This window comes from Scleropages formosus, chromosome 16 (genome assembly GCF_900964775.1).
Source record: "Scleropages formosus chromosome 16, fSclFor1.1, whole genome shotgun sequence".
Classification (NCBI taxonomy): Eukaryota; Metazoa; Chordata; class Actinopteri; order Osteoglossiformes; family Osteoglossidae; genus Scleropages; species Scleropages formosus.
In genome coordinates, this window is record NC_041821.1 from 418,243 (window position 1) to 442,475 (window position 24,233).

Here is a 24,233-nt window from a genome sequence, read left to right on the forward strand (position 1 = left end):
ATGACTTTTCGATTGCTCTGTTGGTCCCCCCGAGAAACAGTCATAGTGAAGGTTGCGACTCACGGCTCTACACACGAAAGGGCATCTTCCTCCAGCTCTGAGTCACCTGCCAGGCACGACACACAACGCATGGAGATCATCTGTTCACATGCGTGGGCATCTGATCCATAAATATGGAGACGAGCAATAAGGCCGATAAGGAGAACTGGGGGGGGTGGATTCGTAGAAATTACACAGTGAATGTCCGAAGCACAGCGGTCATAACTAAGAGAAGAAATTATGATGATCTTTAGTGGTGCAAGTCCAGGAGTTTCACACGCAGACACACCTGTCCCAATTTTACACTCTTGCATTCTTCCACTTACACCGATTTACTGTGTAAAAGGACGTTCGCTTTGGGTCGAGGACAGCGGCGACTGTATGAGAGGCATCAGGACGACTTTACTTCATCGCAATACGAGTCCGTCTTCATCCCGACACCATCCGCACCGAGGTACCGAACCGCTAAGAGGCAGAGGCTGGAGGACACAGCCTACATTATCCCAGAATGCACCAAGATTACAACGCCTACACCTTCGACCCCAACTCCACTGACAGCTACAAATACCCCTATGATTATGGTTACCAGGATGACTACGGTTACCTCGATGACTATGAGCAGGGACCAGGGGACCAGAACGATGCACTTTGTGCCATAGTGCCCAGTGAGGTCGCTCGGCCCGTGAGAGCAGCCCTTTACTGTGCTGTCATGGTGGTGGGGGTCCCGGGAAACCTGGCCTTGCTGGGGGCCCTCTGGGATCGGGGTCGTGGGGGGCCCCCGGGGGCCCCTCGCCGACGCTGGAGGAACAGTGAGATTCTGGCGGCAAACCTGGCTGTGTCGGATCTGCTCTTCCTGGGATCTTTGCCGCTTTGGATTGACAGCGAGGCCAATGGAGGGGTGTGGAGAGCTGGGGCCATGAGCTGCAAGGTGAGCAGGGGGACGGGTAGCGGAATTGAAACACACACACACACAAACACACACACACACACACACACACACACACACAAAAATGCACCTTTCTTGTGCCCTACAGGTGGCAGCATACGTGACGGCCATAACCATTTACGTGGGAGTTTGGTCCATCACTTTCATGAGCATCGACAGGTACATGTGTTTCTCTTTTTCTGCCTTTGTGTGTGTGCGTGCACAGATGTGTGTGTCACATCACTGCCGTATTCTTCCCCAGGTACTTAGCCTTGGTTCGAGCCATGCTGTACAGGCGCCTGAGGAGATGCCCCCTGGTGGCGGCCAGCTGTGCTCTCACCTGGATGAGCTCCGCCCTGCTGGCCGTGCCGCTGCTCCGCTCGCGGGAGCTGTGGGAGGACGGGCCGGGCGGCGCCACCTACTGCACGGAGAGGGTGGGGCCAGGGGTGCAGTCAGCCATGTTCACGCTGTGCCTCCTCCTCCTCACATTCTTCCTGCCGCTGGGCATCACCCTTTTCTGCTACGGCTCCCTCATCCGGATGCTGCACCTGCACTCCCGAGGCCCTGCCTTCAGCCCCGCCCCCCTGCGCCGCTCCATGCGCGCTGTGCTCTGGCTCGTGGCCGTCTTCATCCTGTCCTGGCTGCCCTTCAATGCTTGCAAGCTCCTGGGGGCGGTGAGCCGCTGGCTGTCACCCGGGGAGACCTCCTGCAGCCTGCGGCGGGTCGTGGTGGGGTGCATGGAATGGACGGCCCCCCTGGCCTTCTCCAACAGCTGCGTGAACCCCCTGGTGTTCGGGACGGTGGGGCGCTCCCTGCTGCGCCGCGGCCTGTGGGCGCTCTGCCTCGGCCTCTGGAGGGAGGGCAGCTGGAGGCGGTCCGGGGGGGCTTCGGGGGCCAGTTCGCAGATGAGCCCCAGCAGTTGTGAGAGGGGGGCTGAGATGGAGAGGAAAGACAGGTGGGCGAGCGAGTAGCAGGGAGGAAAGAGAGCGAGGAGAGGGATACGTGTGTTTTTATGGATTTATTTTTGCTCATTTCCCATCATTCGTGAGCACACAACTGGACCTCAGGTGACCTCGGGTGACCTCATACTGAAATGATCACACAGTCCAGCGCTCAGCTATATCATTTATAAAGTATATTTTCCAGAATTTAAAAATAAACTGAAAAATATCTACAAGATGCAACAAAGGTTGTTAAAAGATACTATTTGTTATTATTAGAAGTGTTTCATTCTGAATACTGATTTGTAAAGAATGCATCATGAACACTGCGCATCATAACCGTAAGTAATTTCTCTCCTGAGCGGTTGGTTAATTGGCAAAACGAAACGCAGATTGACAAAAACAAATTTAAATTTTGAAACTGATTTCAAAACACACAACTCTTAAACAGCTCAACTATTTTCCCTGATACCCAGTTTAGTGAAACTGGCAGTTTGTTTTTGGGGGGGTGTCAATCAAACTCTTCTATCAGTTACCTCGTACATTTATGCAGATGATTCTGGAAGGTGATGGGGAAAACGGGTGAAAGGTCTGGGGTTGGAAACAACCGGAAAAGGGGGGCAGGCAATGTTTTTGATATGAGAATAGATGCAGATGGACAAACAGTAAATGTAAATGAAATGGTCTGTTTCATATCTGACTTTTAATATGGCCTTAAATTGTGATTATTCCCGAATTGTCTGTGCATTATTTTTTACTTCACTTATATCCTTATTTTCATTGATATCACAAAAAATTGTGAATTTATGCTTAACTTGTTTTAATTGCCATTTTAACAAGCATTATAATATTTATCTAAGATACACTATAATATTGTAAATTTATAAAATATTATAGTATGTCTTAGAACCATATGTGAAATTTCAGCTCATCTTGTCTTTTATGTGAAGGTGTGAGATCATGAGTTCTGCATGTTTACTTTCCATTCATGGATTTTGTTTTTACATGTTTATAATGTCTGACACTTGAAATGTGAAATTTGTGTTGCGTTATTCAATAAAGTTTTTTGGATAAAAAGGGGGGTGCTGTGGTGCAACGGGTTGGGCCTGTACCTGCTCTTTGCTGGGTCTGGGGTTCAAGTCCTGCTTGGGGTGCCTTGCCCTCCCGCTCCAGCCCTGTGCCCCATGTTGACAGGTTAGGCTCCACAGTCTGTGTGTGTGTGTGTGTGTGTGTGTGTTGTAATGATGATGTATTATTGTGGAGACCAAGGGGTTACCTCCCCCCCCGGTCCCCTCTCTCTCCCGCTCGCGCACAGGCTGATATACTTGGCCGTGTACACATTTTGTGCCCCGCACGTTTTGGAGTTGAATGTTGTTTATTTTATCATGAAGACAGCTGTGTGAAGTATAAGTCACCCATCGTTGCCTAGAAGATATTAAACAAAGAGCTTCCATTCTTCCGTGTTCGTCTGGGTTTATACACCCTTTTTTTGGAATACACGTGAGGATCTGGGCTAACTCATTACCCAGATCGTTACAATGTGTGTATGTGTGTGTGTTTCTGGAGGAAAAGGAGTGGCACTGGGAGGGACTAAAGAGACACCCTCCATCTGGGTCCCAAGCACTATGTGGACTGTGTCTGCTGTTGTCCATCAAACTGTCTGCTGACACTGCCCTTTCCGAGTTCATGCATGTCATCCATGCGCTCCTTTTGTGCCTTTGAGGTTTATTGCAGTAAAGAGGTCAGTCACTTTGACACACGAGGCGCAGCTCCCAGCCCAAGAGCCGTGAACACGGCTGCGTCAGAGCGCCCGGAGGGTCCCGGGGAAGAGGGGTCGTGTCGGGAGCAAGGGGAGCGGTGGGGTGGGGGGTGGCCTGGAGTTCACGACCTACCGGGTGCCCGGGGCGTGCGGGTGAAGGTTTCGGTGCATGTAGCGTGTTTGAAAAGATTTGTGCTGTTGACGTGCGTGAGCGGGCACCTACCCCCCCACCCCAGCCCCGGTTTCACTCTGAATGGCAGCGCGTGCCAAGCGCCCTGTATTTCCCCCGACCGCAGAGAGGCCGTCTGAGCCACTTCCTGTCGCAGTTTCTGCTCCGTTTGTGCGCAGAAGTCACCCTGCGGCTTCATCAGCATTCGCCGGAGATCCTTCACTCTTCTTCACGTGTGCAGCTCCGTCCCTCTGGTAGCTCAGCTGCTCTGCATCCCGGTGCAAGTCCTAGCGCGTCCACTGCAGTGGACAAAGTGGCCGTGTGACTGCGCAGAGACAGGCAGGAGTCAAGAGTCGGAAATGGCGATTCAGAAAGTACGACGTTGACCAAACAGGACACGGGAGACGTGAGAAACGAGACACGGACCAGAAACCAAGAAGTCAACAGGAGCTGAAACCAATACGACCCGAGAGTTAGAGGAGTTTCGTCAGAACCGAGCGAGTAAAAAAGGTTTTTACTTCAGCTCAATAGCTTTCGTACTCTGGACACACCTGGAGGACATCGATGACGGACCCTTGATGAAACCCAGACTTTCAAAAACAGGAACCCGCAAGCGAATGGGACTGTTGTAGCTCGACAGCTTCCTCTAGTGACTGGGGACAGTGTTGACACTGTGAGGACTCCAAGGAAGTCCACAGTACCTTACCAGTGTAAAGACGAAACCAGGACGCCACAGTGACGCAGAGGGTAGCGCTGCTGCCACACAGGGCCTGAGTGGTTGAGATGTTGGTTTGAATCCATTTCAATCCATGTGGAATCTGCGTGTTTACCCAATGTCCACGCATGGTACTGGTACTGGTACCGGTACTGGTACTTTGGTGTCTTCTAACCATCCAAAGTTAATTGGGGACTCTAAATTGAGTGTTTTTCTGTGTGTGTGTGTGTGTGTGTGTGTGTGTGTGTGTGTGGTTACCCTCCAATGGACTGAAATCCCGTTCAGAGTGTACCCCCCCAGCCTCCTACCCTCTGGTTCCAGGAGAGGCTCTGCCCCACCTTCACTTGAGATTGCAGGTTTGAGGTTGATGTTGAGAGTTCCACACGGAGGGGCTGAAGAATCATCACAAGAGGGTTCCAGGTATGGTTCTGAACTCTTGATGTCCAGACTGAGAGCAGAAGCTTCTCCTTTGGTAACCACCTGTGGACATCAAGAGGACGTCAACAACAATCACATGCTGACCAGCATTTCCGCACAAAATGAGACACATTATTAGGCGTTGAGACGCAGAGGGTGGAGATTCTGTGAAACAGCAGGGAGTCATTTGAAGGACGTGTAACTACAACAGCGCATATTCTGGTGTTGCCCAGGTTTCACCTAGCAGCACGGTGAACCACAGAACTGGACCACGCCTCTTGAACCGGCACCCGCCCGTTCGCACTCTGAGGAAGAGGTAGTGAGACACACTCATTGTGGCTCTACATAAAAGCCTCACAAGGTCAACACACACCGCAGTCACAGACCACACTCAATAAACAACACAGCGCAGTAAACACATAGTACCGTAGAGATACACAGCAAGCACACAATGCAACACAACACAGTGGTGACCCCGACCCCCACCCCCACCCCCACCCCCACCCCCACAGGGAACGTGAGCATTCAAGGCTGTTCTTGGACACAAGTCCCAGCAGGTCTCCGCTTGCTGCCACAAGCACCTCTAGCTGCCCCTCTCTGACCCACTGCTCCCCAAACACACAGAGAAGTATCTTTTGTTCTCTTTCACTCTCCAGCAGCAGAATAATCTTACACTCAACATCAAATGACTGAGTAGTCTTCTTATCTTGAGACAAAGCACCTCTTGCATTCATTCACTTAACAGATGCGTTTTTCCAAAGCAACTTCCAATGAACTCTATGTAGTGTTAGCAGCCCACACACCTTATTCACCACAGTGACTTACACTGCTAGATACACTACTTACACTGGGTCACTCATCCATACATCAGTGGAGAACACACACACACACACACACACACACACACACACACTATGTGTGAACCTGAACAGCATGTCTTTGGAGTGTGGGAAGAAATCAGAGCATCCAGAGGAAACCCACACAGACACAGGGAGAACATGCAAACTCCACACAGACCGAGCAGGGATCACACCCACGTCCTCTCAAACCACCCAGGCACTGTGAGACAGCAGCGTTACTCACCATGCCACCATGCCTCTTCCCTTAACTGCTTTCTTTCTTCTGATATTTCATGAGGTACTTCTGTACTTAAGTGTCTGTTCCTGCTAATGTAATGAACACATTGTATTTTCTATGAGATGTACATCACTTTGGAGAAAAGTGTCTGATGAATGGATAAATGTAATGTAAATGTAAAAGTAAATTTCACTGTTTTCTTTACCCTTCAATGTTTGAAAACATGCCCATGGGCCGCAGGACTTGTTTCTGTTAATCGAATTTGTCCAGTCCAGTCTGACATTATTTCACGCAATGTTCACTGCGAGATTGTCATCGTATGATTGTTATCTTGGTAGCGTTTCAGCACTTCTGGTTTGTATATCTCCAAGTCACCATCGACAAAGGTGACATCTCAATGACAACAAGTGTGTGTGGCCCACAGGGGTGTGTCACAGTCAGGGAAGTGCAGCAGGTGGAGTAAAGTGAGTAATAAAGTGCAACTGGAGGTCAAAGCAAAACAGGTAAATAAAGTTAAAAAGTGGCTGTCAGCTACCAAAAGAAGGAACAAGAGCAGAAGTGAAAAACTGAGTTCAAATCAGGTTACCTTCGCAGCGCTTTTCTCGACGAGCGACACCGAGAGCCGAACAATGGAGAGATACAGGACAGTGACAGAAGAGTCATGAGGGACAGCTTAACTGGTCCAGTGGGAGAGCTGGCAGCTGAGGAGAGGAAAGGAAAAACTCCCCAATACAGAGAAGGGGAGAAAGGGGTCCAAGTACCACTACTGGGGTTTCTACTGTGGTGACAGCAGAGCTTTGCAGATGTTTCTGCGGTTAAGAGATGAGTCCTGCAAACGACACAGAGCAACAATCTCTGGAGACACAAACCATAGTCCAGTCCCAAGTGGCTAATTCTCTGTAGGTGCTCAGTAGTCAGTCACTGGTACGTTGGTTTCTCAGGCTTCCCAGGGGGCTCAGGTGATCCCAAGCATGCAGTGTGAGTCGAGCAGAGATGGGAAGAGCAAAAAACAACTGGTGATAGAAGGTTTTTGGAGCTTAAAATGAGAACAATGAGAGCGAGAGAGAGAGAGAGAGAGAGAGAGAGAGAGAGAGAGCGAGCGAGAGAGACCCCTGAGTGGCCCGTGAATGATGAGAAGTACAGTGGAGTTGGGCCTCTATGAGACTGGTAGCCAGAGTGAAGAGCTAAGAACTGGGGTGGGTGATGTGGCAATAAACAAGACCAGAAGTTTTTCTCTGTGCTGTAAATCACAAAGTTCACTCCTCTCCCTCGTCTTTTCACTTCTCTCTTCACTCAGAGCTGGCTGCACCTGGGGCTCCTTCCTTCCTAACAGGGTGCTGAGGTGCGGCTGTCAGTGAGGGTGGCGAATTGGCGTGTCCAGGCTCCAGTTCGCCAAACCTTCAGAATGATGCCAAGGAACGCCATAAGAGGTCCAACGGTGTCAGGGGGGAACGTACTGTATGTTTTGGACTTTTGAGTTGCACGAGCACACTTCTGTTCTGCATTTACAGACGCGCAAAGTTTCTTTCTTCATGCGACAAAAGGGTTTTTTTGCAATGAAAAAGGAAAAGTACAACCATCCACTGCGTGAACCACAACCGTCCGCCGCGCCTTCTTCAGTGACCCTCAGAACCAAGCACACGGAGTCCAGCTTAATGTCACACGAATGGACAGCTGGAGCCACATTCAAGATATACTAAAATTAGAGGAAACACACATACCTGTGGAAAATGAACACATACATGCAGAAATCAAAGAAGGAAAATCATGGAAATTTACATTTATTCATTTAGCTGACACTTTTGTCCAAAGCAACGTACATCTCAATATGTGACTCTTCAGTAGTAGATCCCTCACATTAAGGACACTCGTAGGTGAGCTGTATGCGGGGAGGATACTGCTGTCACTGCATTGGTTACTCCACGTTCACACCTTTGCATTCCACGGTCATGTGACCGACACCTCTTTGGTGACAATCAAATATAGGTGTATCTCCAAGAAGACACTCATTGCAGTCGGAGCTTCTGAGTCCCACAGGTAACAGAACTTGGTTTAAAACATTGCTACTATTATTATTATTAGTATTAGTATTTTGTCTGGATTTATTGCACTGTTCTGCATTCATTTCATTGCTGCATGTTAGGTCGAAACATTTTTCTGTTAATGCATAAGCAAAATTCATATTTCTTCTATTTGTATAGATATGTTGTATAGTACTTTCATCACAATGTACCAACTTTCACTGAACTGAGAGTGAATTTCAGTATGTTTGATCCACACTGATGGATTTCAGTGGCAGAATGAACATGAGCAGAAATGTGAGGAAGCGGCTCATCGCTGCTCATCCTGTGTGCAGATCATCATGTTGGTCTCATTCAGTCTCCTCTCCCCCAGAAAGGAAACCATGGCTCTGAATTACAGTCTGCTCCTTCTTCTCCTCGTGCTCCCTGGAGCTCTGCCTTTCATTATAATTCCCTCGCAAGGCTCCATGACCCATGCTGACATCACGAGGACGGCCATCGTGCGCCAGCTCACCCAGGTGTGCAGGAGCAGGTCTTCGGCGGACGGGGCGGCCCTCGCGTTGCAGGTGAGGGAAACACCGTAAGCACTTGTGAACATTTTCGTGATGGTGTTTGCGCTGCGGTCATCTTTCCTTTTTCTCACCGCTCTTCATGAGGTTCATTCAAAATGCGACTTGTCAAACACATCTTCCTGCTCATCACTAGTGAAAAGTTCCTCAACAGGGTTGGTAAAGTGAAACCAAAAGTCTCTTTATCTGATATGAGTCGTGACCTGGAGCCAAATGGAGCCAAATGGACTGCAGAGAAAAGCCACCTGAAAAGCATAAAAACCACCGGTCGCTGGAAGGCGACCTGTTAACCTGTTCAGTGAGTCCTGCGTTACAGTCAGTTGTGCGAGTGTTCATTTCACCGTGTCCTCAGAGTATGTGCACACAGTAACGTCTCTGGTAGCGTTAGTGGAACTTCATGGCCTCAGTCTAAGTCAACGGAGGGATAAAGTCACTGAAGGTGTGTGTGGCATGTGTTGTGTGTGTGGAATGTCCTTCCACCGCTGCAGTAGTGACAGGTGAAGCAGAACCAGAACTGATATGTGCGTCCATGGCTGTGTCTGCTTTCGTTTGGAACACCTGTGACAGCAGAGTATCACATGTGCACAAAAACATCTTGAGAGTTGAGGAAACGCCGAGAAAAATGTCCACAAAGAATTTTTCAAAGCAAGCCTGCATTTGCAGATCATTTATTGACCCCCGGCTGGGAATTACGCCCCCCCACCGTCCACACCTCTCTCACTATTCCAGTGTGTCTTCGCAGAATAGAATTTATCACTGATCCTCTGCACATATGAAGAGAAATATGAACATAGACCTCAACTACAAAACACTGTTAAGAAATGAAAGTAACTCTGGTTCTTTAAAGATTTTGGTGCGATTTTGAGCAGGCAGATTTTTCATTTATCATAATATTGAAACACATTGGAATGATCGTTCCTAATTACAGGGACACTCCAGGTCAACGACACTGTGCTCTTTCTGTACCCGTGAGCAACATTTGCGTTTACTTGCTGTACTCGTTGATCCGTATGTGGCTGAGACCCATGTGTCTCTGTGGGTCTGTATGTGTCAACAGCTGGTAGTGTAGAGCTTGGAGCTCCTCCCTTTGGAAGTAAAGGTTGCAGGTTCAATTCCCACCTCCAGCTCTAGTGCCGTAGAGCAAGGTACTTACCTTAAATTACTCTTGTAGAGTTAACCAGCTGTATATTTGGGTAAATAGGGGCAGGTTTTCCTGAGAAAAGAGTCAGAAAAATGAATAAATACAACATGCTGCTCAGTCAAAAGTGCTGAATCTCTCTCAGCATCCAAGAAGGGTCTCTGAAATCCCTTCTCCCCTTGTCTCATTAGTGGTCCATAAACTCTGACCACATTGCCCTTTCAATAATTAAAAAAACATATATACAACTACTGGTGTGATATACACTGGTTTATACCATGGTATGTGACACTTTGACTGTACTCCAGAATCTGTGCCTGTATCCAAATCTCTGCTTCTGTTGATGTGCTGAGCTCCTTGTGTTGCTCTCTGCAATGTTTGTCGCTTTGGAGAAAAGTTTCTGCTAAATGAATACATGTACGTATCAATGTCAGTTAGATCCTTTCAATCGTCTGTCTCTGTCGGAGGTTTTGCCAGAGGTCAATGTACTCTTTTTTCAAACAGGACGAGGGAATGTCTGCAGCAAGGCTGCTGACAACATGCTTCCAACTGGACTCTCTTCCCAAATTTGTTGAAGCTTTTGAAGTCATAAAGGACAGTAATGTCCGTGTGGACATCCGGCATGTCTTTGACGAAGAGTACCACTTTGACTCCGAGACCTTCGAAGATGGACGGAGCCTCATTAGCTCAGGCCTGTCCTTCATCAAAGGCAGCATCCAGCAGGGCAACTTCCGAGAAGCCAGGGAGAGACTGGGGCAGATCTGCCATACCCTGCAGGTGGGGGGTCATGATCCGTCACCTCTGTTCGACTAACCTTGTAGCAGCAGCTCTGCTCTATGTACCTGTCATATGTCCAGAGGTCTCAGAATAACTTTTCTGTAGTTGTAGTTATGGTTATATGTCCATCAAAGGGGAAATTAAATTATAAAGGGTCCTCATACATAATGATAATAATGGCAACCATCAGTCTCGAGAGACCATGGCACCGTCCTGATACAGGTGCTCATACATTCCAGTAACTAAAGGCAATAGTTTAATATCTCTGTGTGATATTTTACACTTTTACATGAGTGAACCCATTTTTATCTACAAATACTTGTGACACCTGCACATGTTACCTTCCTGAAATCAGGAATCTTGAAAACAGGGCTAGATATGCACTACAGATACCTCTGAAGTTTGGCACCATAAATCATTCATTCATACAAGAATATCTTCTGTACTGTTACAGTAATGGTTGTGCCCTTCTCTGTTATTTTTTACCACAATTCTACTTTTTAGGATTTCTACAGTCACAGCAACTGGGTCGAGTTGGGAAACACACTTCCCAACAGCAACCTGCTCAAGTCGGGTGTCTCCATCGGCAATATTGCAGGTACAGTAGGAGTGAAAACGTGAGAAAGTGGGTGAACATGAGAGCATGGGATCATTGTGGGATGATGATTGTCTTCTTAATACCATGGTGAATAACACATTAACTGGTGTTTTGGTCTCAAGACAGTGTTTTTGATAATGTAGCCCACTGAAGTGATCTGTTTTCAGGAGCTCTGACTATTACCGACATTCTCTCTCCAGATGTTAACACACCAACTTGCACAGACTGCATAGACAACAACTGTGAAAACAACATCCTCCCAGAAGTTATTCAGCAACAGAAGTTAACCTCAGGATACTTCAGCTTAACATCGTCCCACAAACCAGACGGTACCCGGAGATCCCTGTCCTATGAAACAAATACACATGAATGTACGATCTGGGACGTGCTGCCAGTTCTTTTGCACAGGATGTAAAATTTCAAGGGGTGCCGTGGAGCAGTGGGTTGGCCCGGGTCCTGCTCTCCGGTGGGTCTGGGGTTTGAGTCCTGCTTGGGGTGCCTTGCGACAGACTGGCGTCCTGTCCTGGGTGGGTCCCCTCCCTGGGTCCCCTCCAACTCCTACCTTTCACCCTGTGTTGCCAGGTTAGGCTCCGGCTTCCCGCGACCGCAAATGGGAGAAGTAGTTTCAGAAGATGTGCGTGTGTGCAACCCTATCCATCAGACAAAGTAGAGAAGCACTGGCCATTGTGATCATTTCAGGGTTTTCCACAAATAACATGTAACCCGAAAGGTTATGGAGAATCCTATCTCCCAGGTCAAAACTTTCCTGTTTGGTGCATTAATAGAATTAAAAGGCTTTTTATAACTGAACATCTGTCTGGTACCAGGAAAGTGCAGTCATGGTGGAATCATTGACCTCACGAGTCACCAGAGTCCCGTGGGAGGGATCAACAAGGACAAGACGAGCGCCAGCCACGGACACCTGCACAGCACTGCGGCCGAAGTGGCCACCAATGCCACCGTGCAGCTACTGGAGGACATCAGAGTCTCTGTAGGAGATAGCAGCTTCCTACGGTGAGAGCGCAGCTCCGCCTACAGTCCATCTGGACCATAAAACAGCAGTGTGGACTGGTGCAGCTGGACATGCAGTAGAATTTATCAAAGCTGTGTGCATCATGGGGCGAAAAGATGTAACATTTAAGTACGTATTTTAACCAGAAACAGACTGTATAGAGCGTACATTGGCATTTAGATCAGCACCCGCTGTCTTTGTCTTGTCCTCGTCCCTCAGGCTCATGGGAATCACTCGCTCCTCGGTGCTCTGCTTCGTCATCGACACCACGGGTGGTATGTCTGATGTCATCAAGGAGGCCAAGAGGGTGGCGAGCTCCATCATCGACAGCACGCAGGGCACAGCAAATGAACCTTCAGACTACATCTTGGTCGCCTTCAACAGCAGCAGTGCGTCCATTACGTTTCACTTCTGGAGGACAGCTCAAAATTTGCTTGTCATGACTTTGGGGAAGTACTTCTGTCTCACCGTTGTCCACCTCCTGTCCACGTCTGTGTCCCAATGCCTGGATATTCAGATGTCGGACCCTTGTCACACACTACCGATTCAGGGAAATTCCAGCAGTGGATGTCGTCACTCACCGCCGGAGCAAATGGGGCGCAAACAGTGTTGAGTCTCTCGGCCACTGAGGTGAACACCGTTACAATGCACTGCGCCGTACAAATGAGAGCACTTCAGCTCAGCAAGTGTCAGGATTAAGCAACAAAATCGTTTTTACTTCAGGAGCTGAGTACAAGAGTCCAGATTAAATCCCAAAAACGTCACATCAAAACTGCAAATGGCATCTTTCACATTTTTTTCTTTCCTGCAGCTGCCCGCACACGGGTATCCAGTTACTTGTGTTGTCAGTCAGCAAAGTGGAACTTGTTAGAAGCGACATGGACAGGACTGGCAGCATTAGTGAGCCTCTTTTGACATGAGCTCGAGTGTAAACCCACCTGTCCTTCCAGATGGCCCTCAGAGCAGTGCCAGCCTCCTCCTACATCTTTGTCTTCGCTGATGCTCCAGCAAAGGATTCGTACTTGATGAGCACGGTCACTGCGCTTATCGAGAGTACACGCTCTGTGGTGAGTACCTCTGTGGCCATCTCACGCCCCACGTTGCTGCTACCTGTCTCAGTGCTTCCAAGAGTGTCAAGGGTTCTGCTGAAGCAAACTCCTAACTCACGTTCTGCAGGTGAACTTCATGCTGACAAATCCCATTGTCTCCCGACGGCGCCGAAGTTATGGTGCGGAGTACGTCAGCCGGGTGTCAAACCCTGCAAACCAGCTGTACCAGGAGCTGGCCCAGGCCTCGGGGGGGCTGGCTATAGAGGTCGCCGCAGCCTCCCTCCCCCAGGCCACCAACGTCATTGTGGACTCCACCACCTCCGCACTGGTGAGCTCCTTCTTCGTCCGAGCAGCACACGCTCTTGTGTTGTTCTCTTCATTCTCAGAGTGAGCACCACCATCATGTGCTCCACACCATGACTTTCCTCTACAACTTTACAACTCATTGAAGAGCTACAGCAGTCAGTCTAGATCTTTGGATCACGTGACTCCATCTGCCACCTCCCCCAGGCGACACTGTTGCAGGCAACGAGGAACCCAGGGAAAGCAGATGATTTCTCTTTCGTGGTGGACACATCTGTCCAGAACATGATTATGTACATCACAGGCAGCTCCCTCAGCTTCACTCTGCAGAACCCGTCCGGTAAGTCAGTGCCTCACCTGTCCGGGTGAAATCCTCTAATGTTGCTTTCGTCGGCACTTGAATATCCAAGTGCGAATCTACTCCCGAGGGCAGTCCCAGCCAGTGCTCCCCAGGCATTGCCAGGCCAGCCGTAAGGCCGTCGGTGAGGATAGGGACATAGACTGAGTGGTAAACCGAGGGCTCCGATCCCTATTTCAGTCTCCTGATCCATTCATCATTCACTCCTTAACAAGATCCCAAGATCTCTGGACTCCTCCACTGGGGAGAGTTCCTTGCTCTCCTGGAGAGAGAAACCCTCTACTGTCACCTGGGGCCCTCACCTGGAACATACCTTTTCTCCAACTTTCGGTCCAACTTTTCATGTGTAACTGTTTGGCTGTAATGATCAAATATAGATGTATATTGGAATGTGGAAATTAAGCACGGTACGAGGAGTAGTGGAGGGTATGGGTTCTGAACGTACCTCTGCCACCCCACACACAGGAGTATCCCAGAGCAGTGGGGTGACGAATGGACCCCTGGGAACCATACAGGCCGTGGGGAACCTGTACAGAGTCCAGCTGAACCAGCAGGTGGGACCGTGGAGAGTGAGCATCAGTTCCAACCAGCCGTACTCTCTCAAAGTGACAGGTTCGACCTTCCCTCAGACCTTTCTCGTTGGCGATGTACTTTCCTGTTTCTGAACATCTACATGAAAACTGAGATGACGTCTTTACTCTCGCTTTCAGACTTTGTTTGTAACAGTGAAAAGATGGGGCACTATTATTTTTTTACTTATTTTCTACTTGAAAATATGAGGAAATATGCTATTAATGTTTTCTTGAGTGGCCTCCTAAAGCAAGGAAGTGTGGGCAAAGAGCCTAATAAGGTATCAGCGATATCGCACCGTCTGGTTTCAGGTCAGAGCTCAATCAATTTCCGCTTTGACTTTGTGAAGACCTTCTCAGAACCAGTCTCAGGGTACATAGTCACAAAGAGTCGCCCCAACACCGGTAAGATCTCACTGGGCGTACAAACTGCATGACTTACACAGCTTTGGCCGCACCTTCATCTCCTGCCACCCTCTCTGTCCCTTTCAGGGGGGAACGCCACGTTGCTTTTAACAGTTATCAGCAGCTCCACTGTTAACGTCACCGAGGTGTCCCTGGTGGAGGTGTTGGGGTCAGGGAAGGTCAACGGCACCATCAAGTCACTGGGACAAGGGGACTACCTGGTGTCTGTGGACAAAGTCCCAGATTTCCAGTTTGGCGTCCGGCTGGCAGGGCTATTAGACAGCTCTACGCAGTCCTCCAACGCACTCTTCCAGAGGCAGTCCAATACTCAGCCGAGATCCTCCAACCTGACCGTCACGGTGAGAGGAGTCAGGGGCTTGCTCTGAGGTCGAAGGTCATGCTGAAGCACAGCTCTTGTGTTTGTGTGAAAGATCTGTGTGATGACCTTCTAAGCAAAGACAAAACCACAACTGGCCAGAGAGTATTGTGTGATGCAGCGGAGATGCTCTACTGCAGCACAGTCAGGGTGTTTTACTCAGGATGTTTACAGAATAGAGGGGGTGCGGTGGCGCAGTGGGTTGGACCGCAGTCCTGCTCTCCGGTGGGTCTGGGGTTCAAGTCCCGCTTGGGGTGCCTTGCGGCGGACTGGCGTCCCGTCCTGGGTGTGTCCCCTTCCCCCTCCGGCCTTACGCCCTGTGTTACCGGGTTAGGCTCCGGTTCCCCGTGACCCCGTAAGGACAAGCGGTTCTGAAAATGTGTGTGTGTGTGTGTGTGTGTGTGTGTGTGTGTGTTTACAGAATAGAGGGGGTGTGGTGGTGCAGTGGGTTGGACCACAGTCCTGCTCTCTGGTGGGTCTGGGGTTCGAGTCCCGCTTGGAGTGCCTTGCGACGGACTGGCGTCCCGTCCTGGGTGTGTCCCCTCCCCCTCCGGCCTTACGCCCTGAGTTGCCGGGTTTGGCTCCGGTTCCCCGTGACCCCGTATGGGACAAGCGGTTCTGAAGATGCGTGTGCGTGTGTGTGTGTGTGTGTGTGTGTTTACAGAATACTTGTAACGATTCAGTCAATACTTTACCACCCAGCGAAGATCAAGAATTCATTCATGGTATAAGTACTGCTCTTCTGCAGGTGTACACTGTAAGAGATGCTCTTGCTGGCACAGTGGATGTAGGAGTCACTAAAGTTCATGTGCCGCTCTCTCTTTCCCATCCCTCCTTCAAACAATGCCACCTGCTGTCATCCTCTCAGGCCCAGAACAACAGCATTCTGCAACCTGGGAGTCAGGTGACTCTTCCCTTTACCGTGATGACTAACGGGACAGAGGGCACCTACACCATCCTCAGCAGGGACGACCGGGGTTTTATCACGTCTTACACCAGCAGGTGCGGCTGTAATTCTCAGCTTTTCACAGTCACTGTAGGACTGTGATGCTTTCCAAGAACTCCACGTGTGGATCGACGTGTGCTGCAATGAGAGGCACTTTGACCTGTGCCCAGTGCATTGTGAGAAATCACTATCTCCTGTGCTCTCCTTTCCTTTACAGCCTGAACCTGGTTAACGGGAGTGCTCAAGGCGTGGTCAATCTCTCCGTCCCTGCTAACACACCGTTCTTCGGCAGCGACACCACCGTGAGCATCGTGGCTGAGTCCCCCGGCACCAACGACACCAACTACGTTGTCCTGCGTCTCTCTGGTGCTGCCGAGGCGCCAATTCTGACGCTGAGCCTGGGTCTCTGGGTCAGCCTGGTGGCCTCTCTTTGGCACCTTCTCCAGAGCTGAGCAGCAACAGTGTTACCACGAAGAACAACACTGTCTGGTAGTGTAAATGGACCAGTTATACCAACCACTCCATCTACATTCCCCCTCATCTCCTTTGAGTTTTCATATTTTTGTCTGTTACAGGATTTTATTCTGAACCTGTCAGTTTTTTTGGAGTGATTCATTTTGATTTATTTGGGCTTTTATGCACTTTGACATATCCTATTCAGAATATCTCTGAAATATTTGGACTACTCACTGTTTGCTCATAACCACTTGTAAGGGTGAAACGCGGTCTCTGTCTTCTTCACAATGTTACTGATGTATTTCTATAAAAGATCTCTGCTAGGCCTGCAAGGAAGCCTTCATCATTTGTGCTCCAATGAATGAATTCAGGGTGTCCCCCCCTTAGCCTTGCACCCAGTGCTTCCAGGATAAGTTCCTCATCACCATGACTCAGGACAAGCAATTATTAAAATTGGGTGGATGGTTTTGAATCAGTTATTTGCAATGTATGTATTCCTGGCACAGTGAGCAGTGCTGCCAGCTCACAGGGTCTCGGCCGTGAGAGAGGACATGGGTTCAGTCCCTGCTCAGTCTGTGTGGAGTTTGCGTGCGTTTCCCCCACCGTCCAAAGACATGCTGTTCCGGTGGACTGGTATCTCTAGAATCACCCATAGGGTGTCAGTGACTGTTTCACTGGTATGTAGGTGAGTAACTCATTGTAACTAGAGTGCAGTACCAGAAGTGTAAATCACTGCGGTGAATAAGGTGTGTGAGCTGATAACACTACAGAGTTCATTGGAAGTTGCGTTGGAGAAAAGTGTCTGATAAATAAAGTAACAGAACCTGTTTCAAGGACCTGATGTTACTTTGAATCATATTTGTTTCCACACACACACACACACACACACACACATTTTCAGAACCACTTGTCCCATATGGGGTCGCGGGGAACCGGAGCCTACCCGGTAACACAGGGCGTAAGGCCAGAGGGGGAGGGGACACACCCAGGATGGGACGCCAGTCCGCCGCAAGGCACCCCGAGCGGGACTCGAACCCCAGACCCACCAGAAAGCAGGACAGTGGTCCAACCCACTGCGCCACCACCACCCCTTACGTTTACCATTTTTCACATATTAAATGAGGACACTCAATATTCAGATTCATATTTTAAATGAGTCCTCAGTATGTGAAAAGAAGAGGACGAGGAAAACAGTGCATTTAGATATCAGATGCATTTCTCCAAAGTGACCTCCAATGAACTCTATGTATTGTTATCAGCCCACACACATTATTCACCACGGTGACTTACACTGCTAGATACACTACTTACACTGGGTCACTCATCCGTACATCAGTAGAACACACACACACACACGCACTATGTGGAACTTAAACTGTTGGAGGAAACCCAAGCACAAGGAAAACATGCAGACTTCACACAGATTGAGTGGGGACCAAACCCACATCCTCTCCCACCACCCAGGCCCTGTGAGACAGCAGCGCTATTCGCTGTGCCACTGTGTCACCCAGAAAGTGATAGAACAATTTAGGTAAAGCAGATTAGAATTTGCAAATGGAGTTTGGAATGTGGGCACTCAGGCGCTGAAGGTTGCAGATTCATATCCTACTGTCAATCCCACACCTACTGTCTGAACTGCTTGTCCCATATGGGGGTAGCAGGGAGCCGGTGCCTAACCCAGCAACACAGGACATAAGGCTGGAGGGGGAGGGGATGCACCCCAGATGGGACACCAATCCCTTGCAAGGCACCCCAAGCAGGACTTGAACCCCAGACCCCTTAGAAAGCAGGACCCGGTCCAACCCACTGCACCACCGCCCCCCTTTCTGCTCTCAAACCCTAACACTCAATTGCTGCAGTAAAAATTAACTTGTTCTTTCGTTCAAGTTGCTTTGAAGAACGGTGTCAGCTGAATGAGCAAACAAGCTGTCGCATGGCTGGATGGGTCACCATCATGAAAACACCAGGAAGCTTTTTACTTCACAATGTCTGAGTCATTTGTGTGACTGAGGAAATAAATATCATATAACGTGTGCCAGACCAAGGGTTTCCTACATGTTTTGGCCGAGATCTCAGGTGTTACTCTGTCATTTTCAATTACACTGAGACACACAAACAGTCATTCACCATAAACAAACACATTAATAAAAAGCTGCTAATATTCAAAACCATAAAAAAAGTTTTGTTAAACAATTTTCAAAACAATGCTCCTCATCCCCTAGCTACATCACATCACAACAATAGAAGGTCATATGAAGCAGCTTTGGGGCCTTATGTGGCTGTAAAGGAAACGGCGACACTCCAGCACTGGGAGGTCCTGGTGATGCCAGCACCTAGTGAGGTCTGAAACAACTGGTTAAAGAATTGGTGAGGCTGACACGATCAGTACAAACACTCACGATCACCAAAAATGGTGACGAGGCAGGTGGAGATGTGGAAAGATGCTCCAAGGCTAATGGTGCTCATGGACCAGGGGAGCAGAGATGAACACGGAGGGCAGTGCAGCCTGAAGATGCAGACTCTGGAACTGCGTTGACACCGAACGGGGGTGTGTGTCAAATTCGGGAAAATCAAGGTGTGGATGAAATTGCCCCATGCAGGCAAAGACACACATTTGTCCATGTTGCAGATGCCTTTTCCAAAGCGATTTATTGGGCAGGTCATAATTTATTGCGTCCCAATAGACACACTGCTTCCACAGCGAGATGTGTGCGCTGATCTTACCACAATAAAGAGAGGTGTCGCAGCGCTGCACCCCGAAGCTCTCCCCACAAACATCCGGTGGGATAAAGTTATCTAACGTACTCCCTCTACAACAGCTGTTTGACCTGCATCAATATTCTAGACAATTCAGGAAGAATTGATCACTGTGGCACAAACACGCAGGAGCCGTTCGGTAGGTGAAGATGTGTCTGTAATTCAGACGTGAAGGGGAACTGTGCACGGGCTGGGAGTGCTCTCTTCTTGTGTTTGTACTGTCTTGTGCTCATGGCGTGGGGTGTCGACACTTCAGGGTCTGAGGTTTGCGTTTCCTCAAGTTTCGGGTCCGGCGTCCGTCTCGAACTCTCAAGTCAGTCTCCCCTGCTGTTTGGGAAGACGGGGCAAAAGAGAGCCCATTACTACCGACAGGTGGGGTGAAACTGTTCCTCCTCACCATCCCCCTCTCCCCCAGCCTGGGTGTGCCACAGTCACCTTTTCGAACTTCTTCGACAGTGCCAAGAAGAAGTATCGAAGAGGAAATGAAAGTGTGTGGAAATATTTTGAAATCCTTCAGCAGATGAATAAAGCCTTTCAGGGCACAACTACACATGCTGTACATACTGAGGACTCTGCTTATTTACACTGGTACACTAATAATTTACCACAGACACTTTCGCATTCCGCCGTCATGTGACCAGCACCTCTTCGGAGAAAAACACACTCACAGCAGTCTGACTTGTCTGAGTCCCACAAGTAAAGAATTGTTTCTTTTCTCGAGAAAGTATTTTAACCTCGAATACTGCAGAAGCTGAAAATATTGCTCTAATTGTTTTTTTTTATTTTTATTATTCTAACCCGATCTCTGGTGACAGGCTGCAGCTCTCGTAAGAGATTCTTCAGTGCACAAGCTACCTTTACATATTTTATATACGTTACATGAGAGCTGTAATATCAATATAAAGGCGAAATGAGGAAACGGCTCCACGCTCCATCTACGGTGTGCAGATGGTCGTTTTGGGCGCCTTGCAATGGATTGTCGTCTCCGGGGGCCTGTTTTAAAGGCAGGTGGACAAGGGCCAACTTCACTGAAGTATAACCTCTAAAAACGTCACACACGATCATGGAATGTCCTTCCAGCCCTACAGTGGTGAGAGGTAGAGCAGGACCAGACGCTGGTATGTTCCTGTCGTTCACATTGGCCCACACGTCTCTTAAGGCATCTGCGGCTGCAGCTGCTTTGTTCTCTGCTGTTGCTATTCAACGAGCTTTAATACATGTCCCGCACAAGTGGTTAGCGTCAATGTCACTACAGTTGAAAGAGCCGTGTTTGTCTCACCTCCAGCTGTGTTTCCCTGAAATGTGCAGTAAGAAATTACCCAGCTATACAAACCGGCAAAAAACTGTCGGTAACTTAACGCTCTAAGTCACTTTTGAGAAAAGTGTCAGGTAAATAAAAAAAGAGATTTACATGTGCTTTCAGGGTGTGTGGTGGCACAGCGGGTTTTGGCCAGGTCCTGCTCTCTGATGGGGCTGGGGTTCGAGTCCCACTTCAGGTGCCCTGTGACGGACTGGTGTCCTCTCCCAGATGTGTCCCCTCCCCCTCCACTCTGTGTTGCTGGGTTAGGCTTGCCGCAACCCCGCTTGGGACAAGTGGTTTCATACAGCGTGTGAGATATTTGTTCTTCTGCCCTATGATGGACGCCCCAGCGTCCGTCACCGTTGAGGATGAATGTGGCCTGCATACAGCGCAACTGACCTTTACCGTTCTTCGACCTCAACTTGCTGACCAAGGGGGCAGTATGGGAAAACCTTGAAGAGATGCAGGGAGAGCGCCAACCGCGCCATGCGGGGTGCCCCTCCTCTGCGCAACTGCTTTGGAGGAATAACCAAAAGATTGTGATGTCAGCAGCTGCCATTGGAACCGTCCTGAAGAGTTTGTCACCGCTGTGGGACCCCATTCCTTCTCCTGGTTTCCTGAGAGGATCGTTTTGATTGTCACTGAGTAACATTGCTCTTTGCAGATGATGTCAAATGTATTTTGGTCGTGGGCCTCTGCACATAAGTGCATTTCGCCACTGTGCAGTTCACTACTACTCTACCTACAGTATATCTTTGCTTTGCAACTAGAAATCAGCAGAAATCAGTAGAAATCTTAATATTCCTAAAGCAACAGGGAAGGGAGAGCAGCACAGTGTCTCATCGTAATGCTTATAAAACGGTTTTTCATACTTTTTTAAAAAATGCACTTTTCTGAACCTTTAACTGCATTGGGGGAATCAGGTGGAAGGAGAGTAGAGCCATGGCCCATATTTGTTTTCAGTTTTCTTTCATGGATTTCACCCTTTTGGAGAACCCTCCTGGGTCACCCTGAAGGTAACCACCTGAAAGTGCACTGTCAGATCTATGGAACAAAGAACTCACCTAGAGACATTCAGCTGTCATTTTGGGCCCTATTTTACAGACTGATCATGGCTAATAATTTTTCACGTTGAGTGTTAGTGGATCTACTGTATAAAAACAGATGCAATAAATCAGAGGTCTTCAGTGTGGAGATGGAGACATACAGAGAGACACCGAAAGCCAATTGGGACAACAGAGGAATTTTCACCTGTACTTTTGCTTTCAGTTTGGTGCTTAAAAATAATAAACATTTTACTTCTTGTTGCATATCTGAGGTGTGTTAACTGCTACACTGTGTTGTCTCTGTGTGTCTCTATGCTTCTCAGTAATGACATAATTGGCCTAAACACATCAATCAAGGTTTGTTACAGGTTTGTTGCCTGTAAATACTGGAAGCATCTAGAACCAAAGCAAATTGCTTGTGTGCATCAGCACACTTGGCCAATAAAAACTCATTCTGATTCTGAACAGTATGTAGGCGTGTGCGTTTTATTCAGGGTTCGCGTGCTTGTGTTTCTTGTCTATCAAGTGTGTTTTTTCTCTTTCTCTGTCACTCTTGTGTGACTTGCAGGCCACAGTTCCCCAAACTGAGCTTATTGCTCCAACACATTCTTTATCATCAAACCAGAAAAGATAGTGTTTGCTGATGTATGTATTCAGCACAGGCTATTCTCAGATGCTACGAGTCTGAAAAATTCAGATAAAACCACTTATTGCTGGATTTATCTGTTCATTCATATGTGACATTGTGGGCGTATCGTTTCTCGTAACGCCACTAAAGTACAATTTTCTAAGAGGCAAAGGTGGAATGATCGGAATTCGGACTTGATAAACTAACTTTTCCCTTTGAGCTAATTCTTTTGTGACAGGTCGCAGTGTTGGTGGACTATGCCGCAAAGGGCACTCTTCCCTCTTTCTTCAGCAGAAAGGCAGCAGCTCTTTTCTGGCCAAGAACAGTGGCTTTTGAGCTGAAACGGCTTAATCACCAGCAGGGTAAACTGCTGTGACTCACTCTTAACCGTCATCCCAAAATTTGTTGGCTCTACTCTTCAACTTGCCCAAAACAAGGCAGCGAGGACTGTGTTTTGGGATTTATCTCAGTCTCACCTTACTGAGCTCATCCCTAAATATTCACCGGTGCTTTTCACTCACAAGATGCCAGCCTTCTCACAACTGACAACTTCTTTTTGAAAACTGCAGGTGGTTGAGTGTTCAGCAACCAGCTCTCTAAACTACAGAATGATTTGCTAATTAACATGAAAGATGCCCCTTCGGTCTGGACCTTTAAAACCAGGCTGAAGGTTCCCTACTTTGAATAAGCTGGGTGGACGAGTGATCCACTCTGTGTGCCCTTCCTTCCACTCATATCTTACCTGCCTTGAATTTTCTTTCAGCTTTAATAATTACCCTCAATGTCTCCTGTATTTGAGGGGGGTGCGGTGGCGCAGTGGGTTGGACCACAGTCCTGCTGTCCGGTGGGTCTGGGGTTCGAGTCCTGCTTGGGGTGCCTTGCGATGGACTGGTGTCCCGTCCTGGGTGTGTCCCCTCCCCCTCTGGCCTTATGCCCTGTGTTACTGGGTAGGCTCCGGTTCCCCGTGACCCTGTATGAGACAAGCGGTTCTAAAAGAGTGAGTGTTGTTGGTGCACTATTGCATACGAGCCAATTGAGAAGCCCCAGCAGAGACTAGTTGTCACTTAAACTGATTCTGCATTAGCCAGAAGTAGTAACACCTTAACCCTAGAAGTGTCCCACACAGAGCAACCACCAAACACTAGAACAGGTTGGGTTAGGGGTCTCATCCTGCCAGTACCAGTGTTTGTCAGCATCATGACTAGCAGCAACAGCCTTTGTGCTTCTGATATTAGATGCCACTTTTACAACTGTAATATGACCCACTCAAATTCCATATGCCAGACTTTTATCAGAAGAAAGAAAAATTTCTCTGCATATAGTGGTTGACGTCAGTACCTCTTACTTATCATGTATCTATGCACTCAGCAGCAGTAGACACAAAGAAAGAGGAGTCATCCTCAATTGAGAATCTAAATTCTTCAACCAAACCTTTGTGTCCAACATGAGGTGACATGGGTCACTGCCAGAAGCTCCCATTGTTTTTAGATTCTGGAAATGGGGTCCGGGAACTGAGAGCATTATTTCCCTGTGTGACGATGTTCAACGAAACGTTCGGGATGAACGCTGCCTCTGCGTCCTTCTTTTCCCCATCCGAAGCCACGGCGCTGTGCACCACAGTATTTTTCTGTCTTGTTACACGCAAAGCAGGTGATTCAAACCATAGTACTGGAAGGAGCTCAGCAAGGCTGGGTTGGCAGCAGATTCTCAGCACTTGCTGTGTATGTGTGGATATTCAAATTTTAAGAGATTTGAAAAAACATAACATGTTTGGCATAGATAGATAGATAGATAGATAGATAGATAGATATACTTTATTGATCCCACAAGGGAAATTATTAAATAAATGCAAATATATGTAAAACACAAGCAATTCAATTGAT

General features: G+C 48.4%; 2 protein-coding genes across 2 annotated transcripts; both read left to right on the top strand.

Moving 5' to 3' along the window:
• The first annotated feature begins 547 nt into the window (after window positions 1–547).
• Window positions 548–1,935, top strand: LOC108932088 (G-protein coupled receptor 15-like). The gene is made up of 3 exons (XM_018748280.2): window positions 548–967; window positions 1,074–1,144; window positions 1,227–1,935. The coding sequence occupies exons 1-3, from the start codon at window positions 548–550 to the stop codon at window positions 1,933–1,935; spliced, it is 1,200 nt and encodes a 399-aa protein (XP_018603796.2).
• A 6,073-nt stretch (window positions 1,936–8,008) lies between these two features.
• On the top strand, window positions 8,009–17,327 carry LOC108925137 (von Willebrand factor A domain-containing protein 7-like). Its single transcript, XM_029259000.1, has 16 exons — window positions 8,009–8,079; window positions 8,437–8,629; window positions 10,275–10,547; window positions 11,052–11,145; window positions 11,346–11,474; window positions 11,973–12,159; window positions 12,377–12,546; window positions 12,675–12,787; window positions 13,108–13,224; window positions 13,334–13,534; window positions 13,717–13,849; window positions 14,333–14,479; window positions 14,749–14,841; window positions 14,929–15,200; window positions 16,086–16,219; window positions 16,381–17,327. The coding sequence occupies exons 2-16, from the start codon at window positions 8,447–8,449 to the stop codon at window positions 16,613–16,615; spliced, it is 2,481 nt and encodes an 826-aa protein (XP_029114833.1). The 5' UTR covers window positions 8,009–8,079; window positions 8,437–8,446; the 3' UTR covers window positions 16,616–17,327.
• The last annotated feature ends 6,906 nt before the right edge of the window (window positions 17,328–24,233 follow it).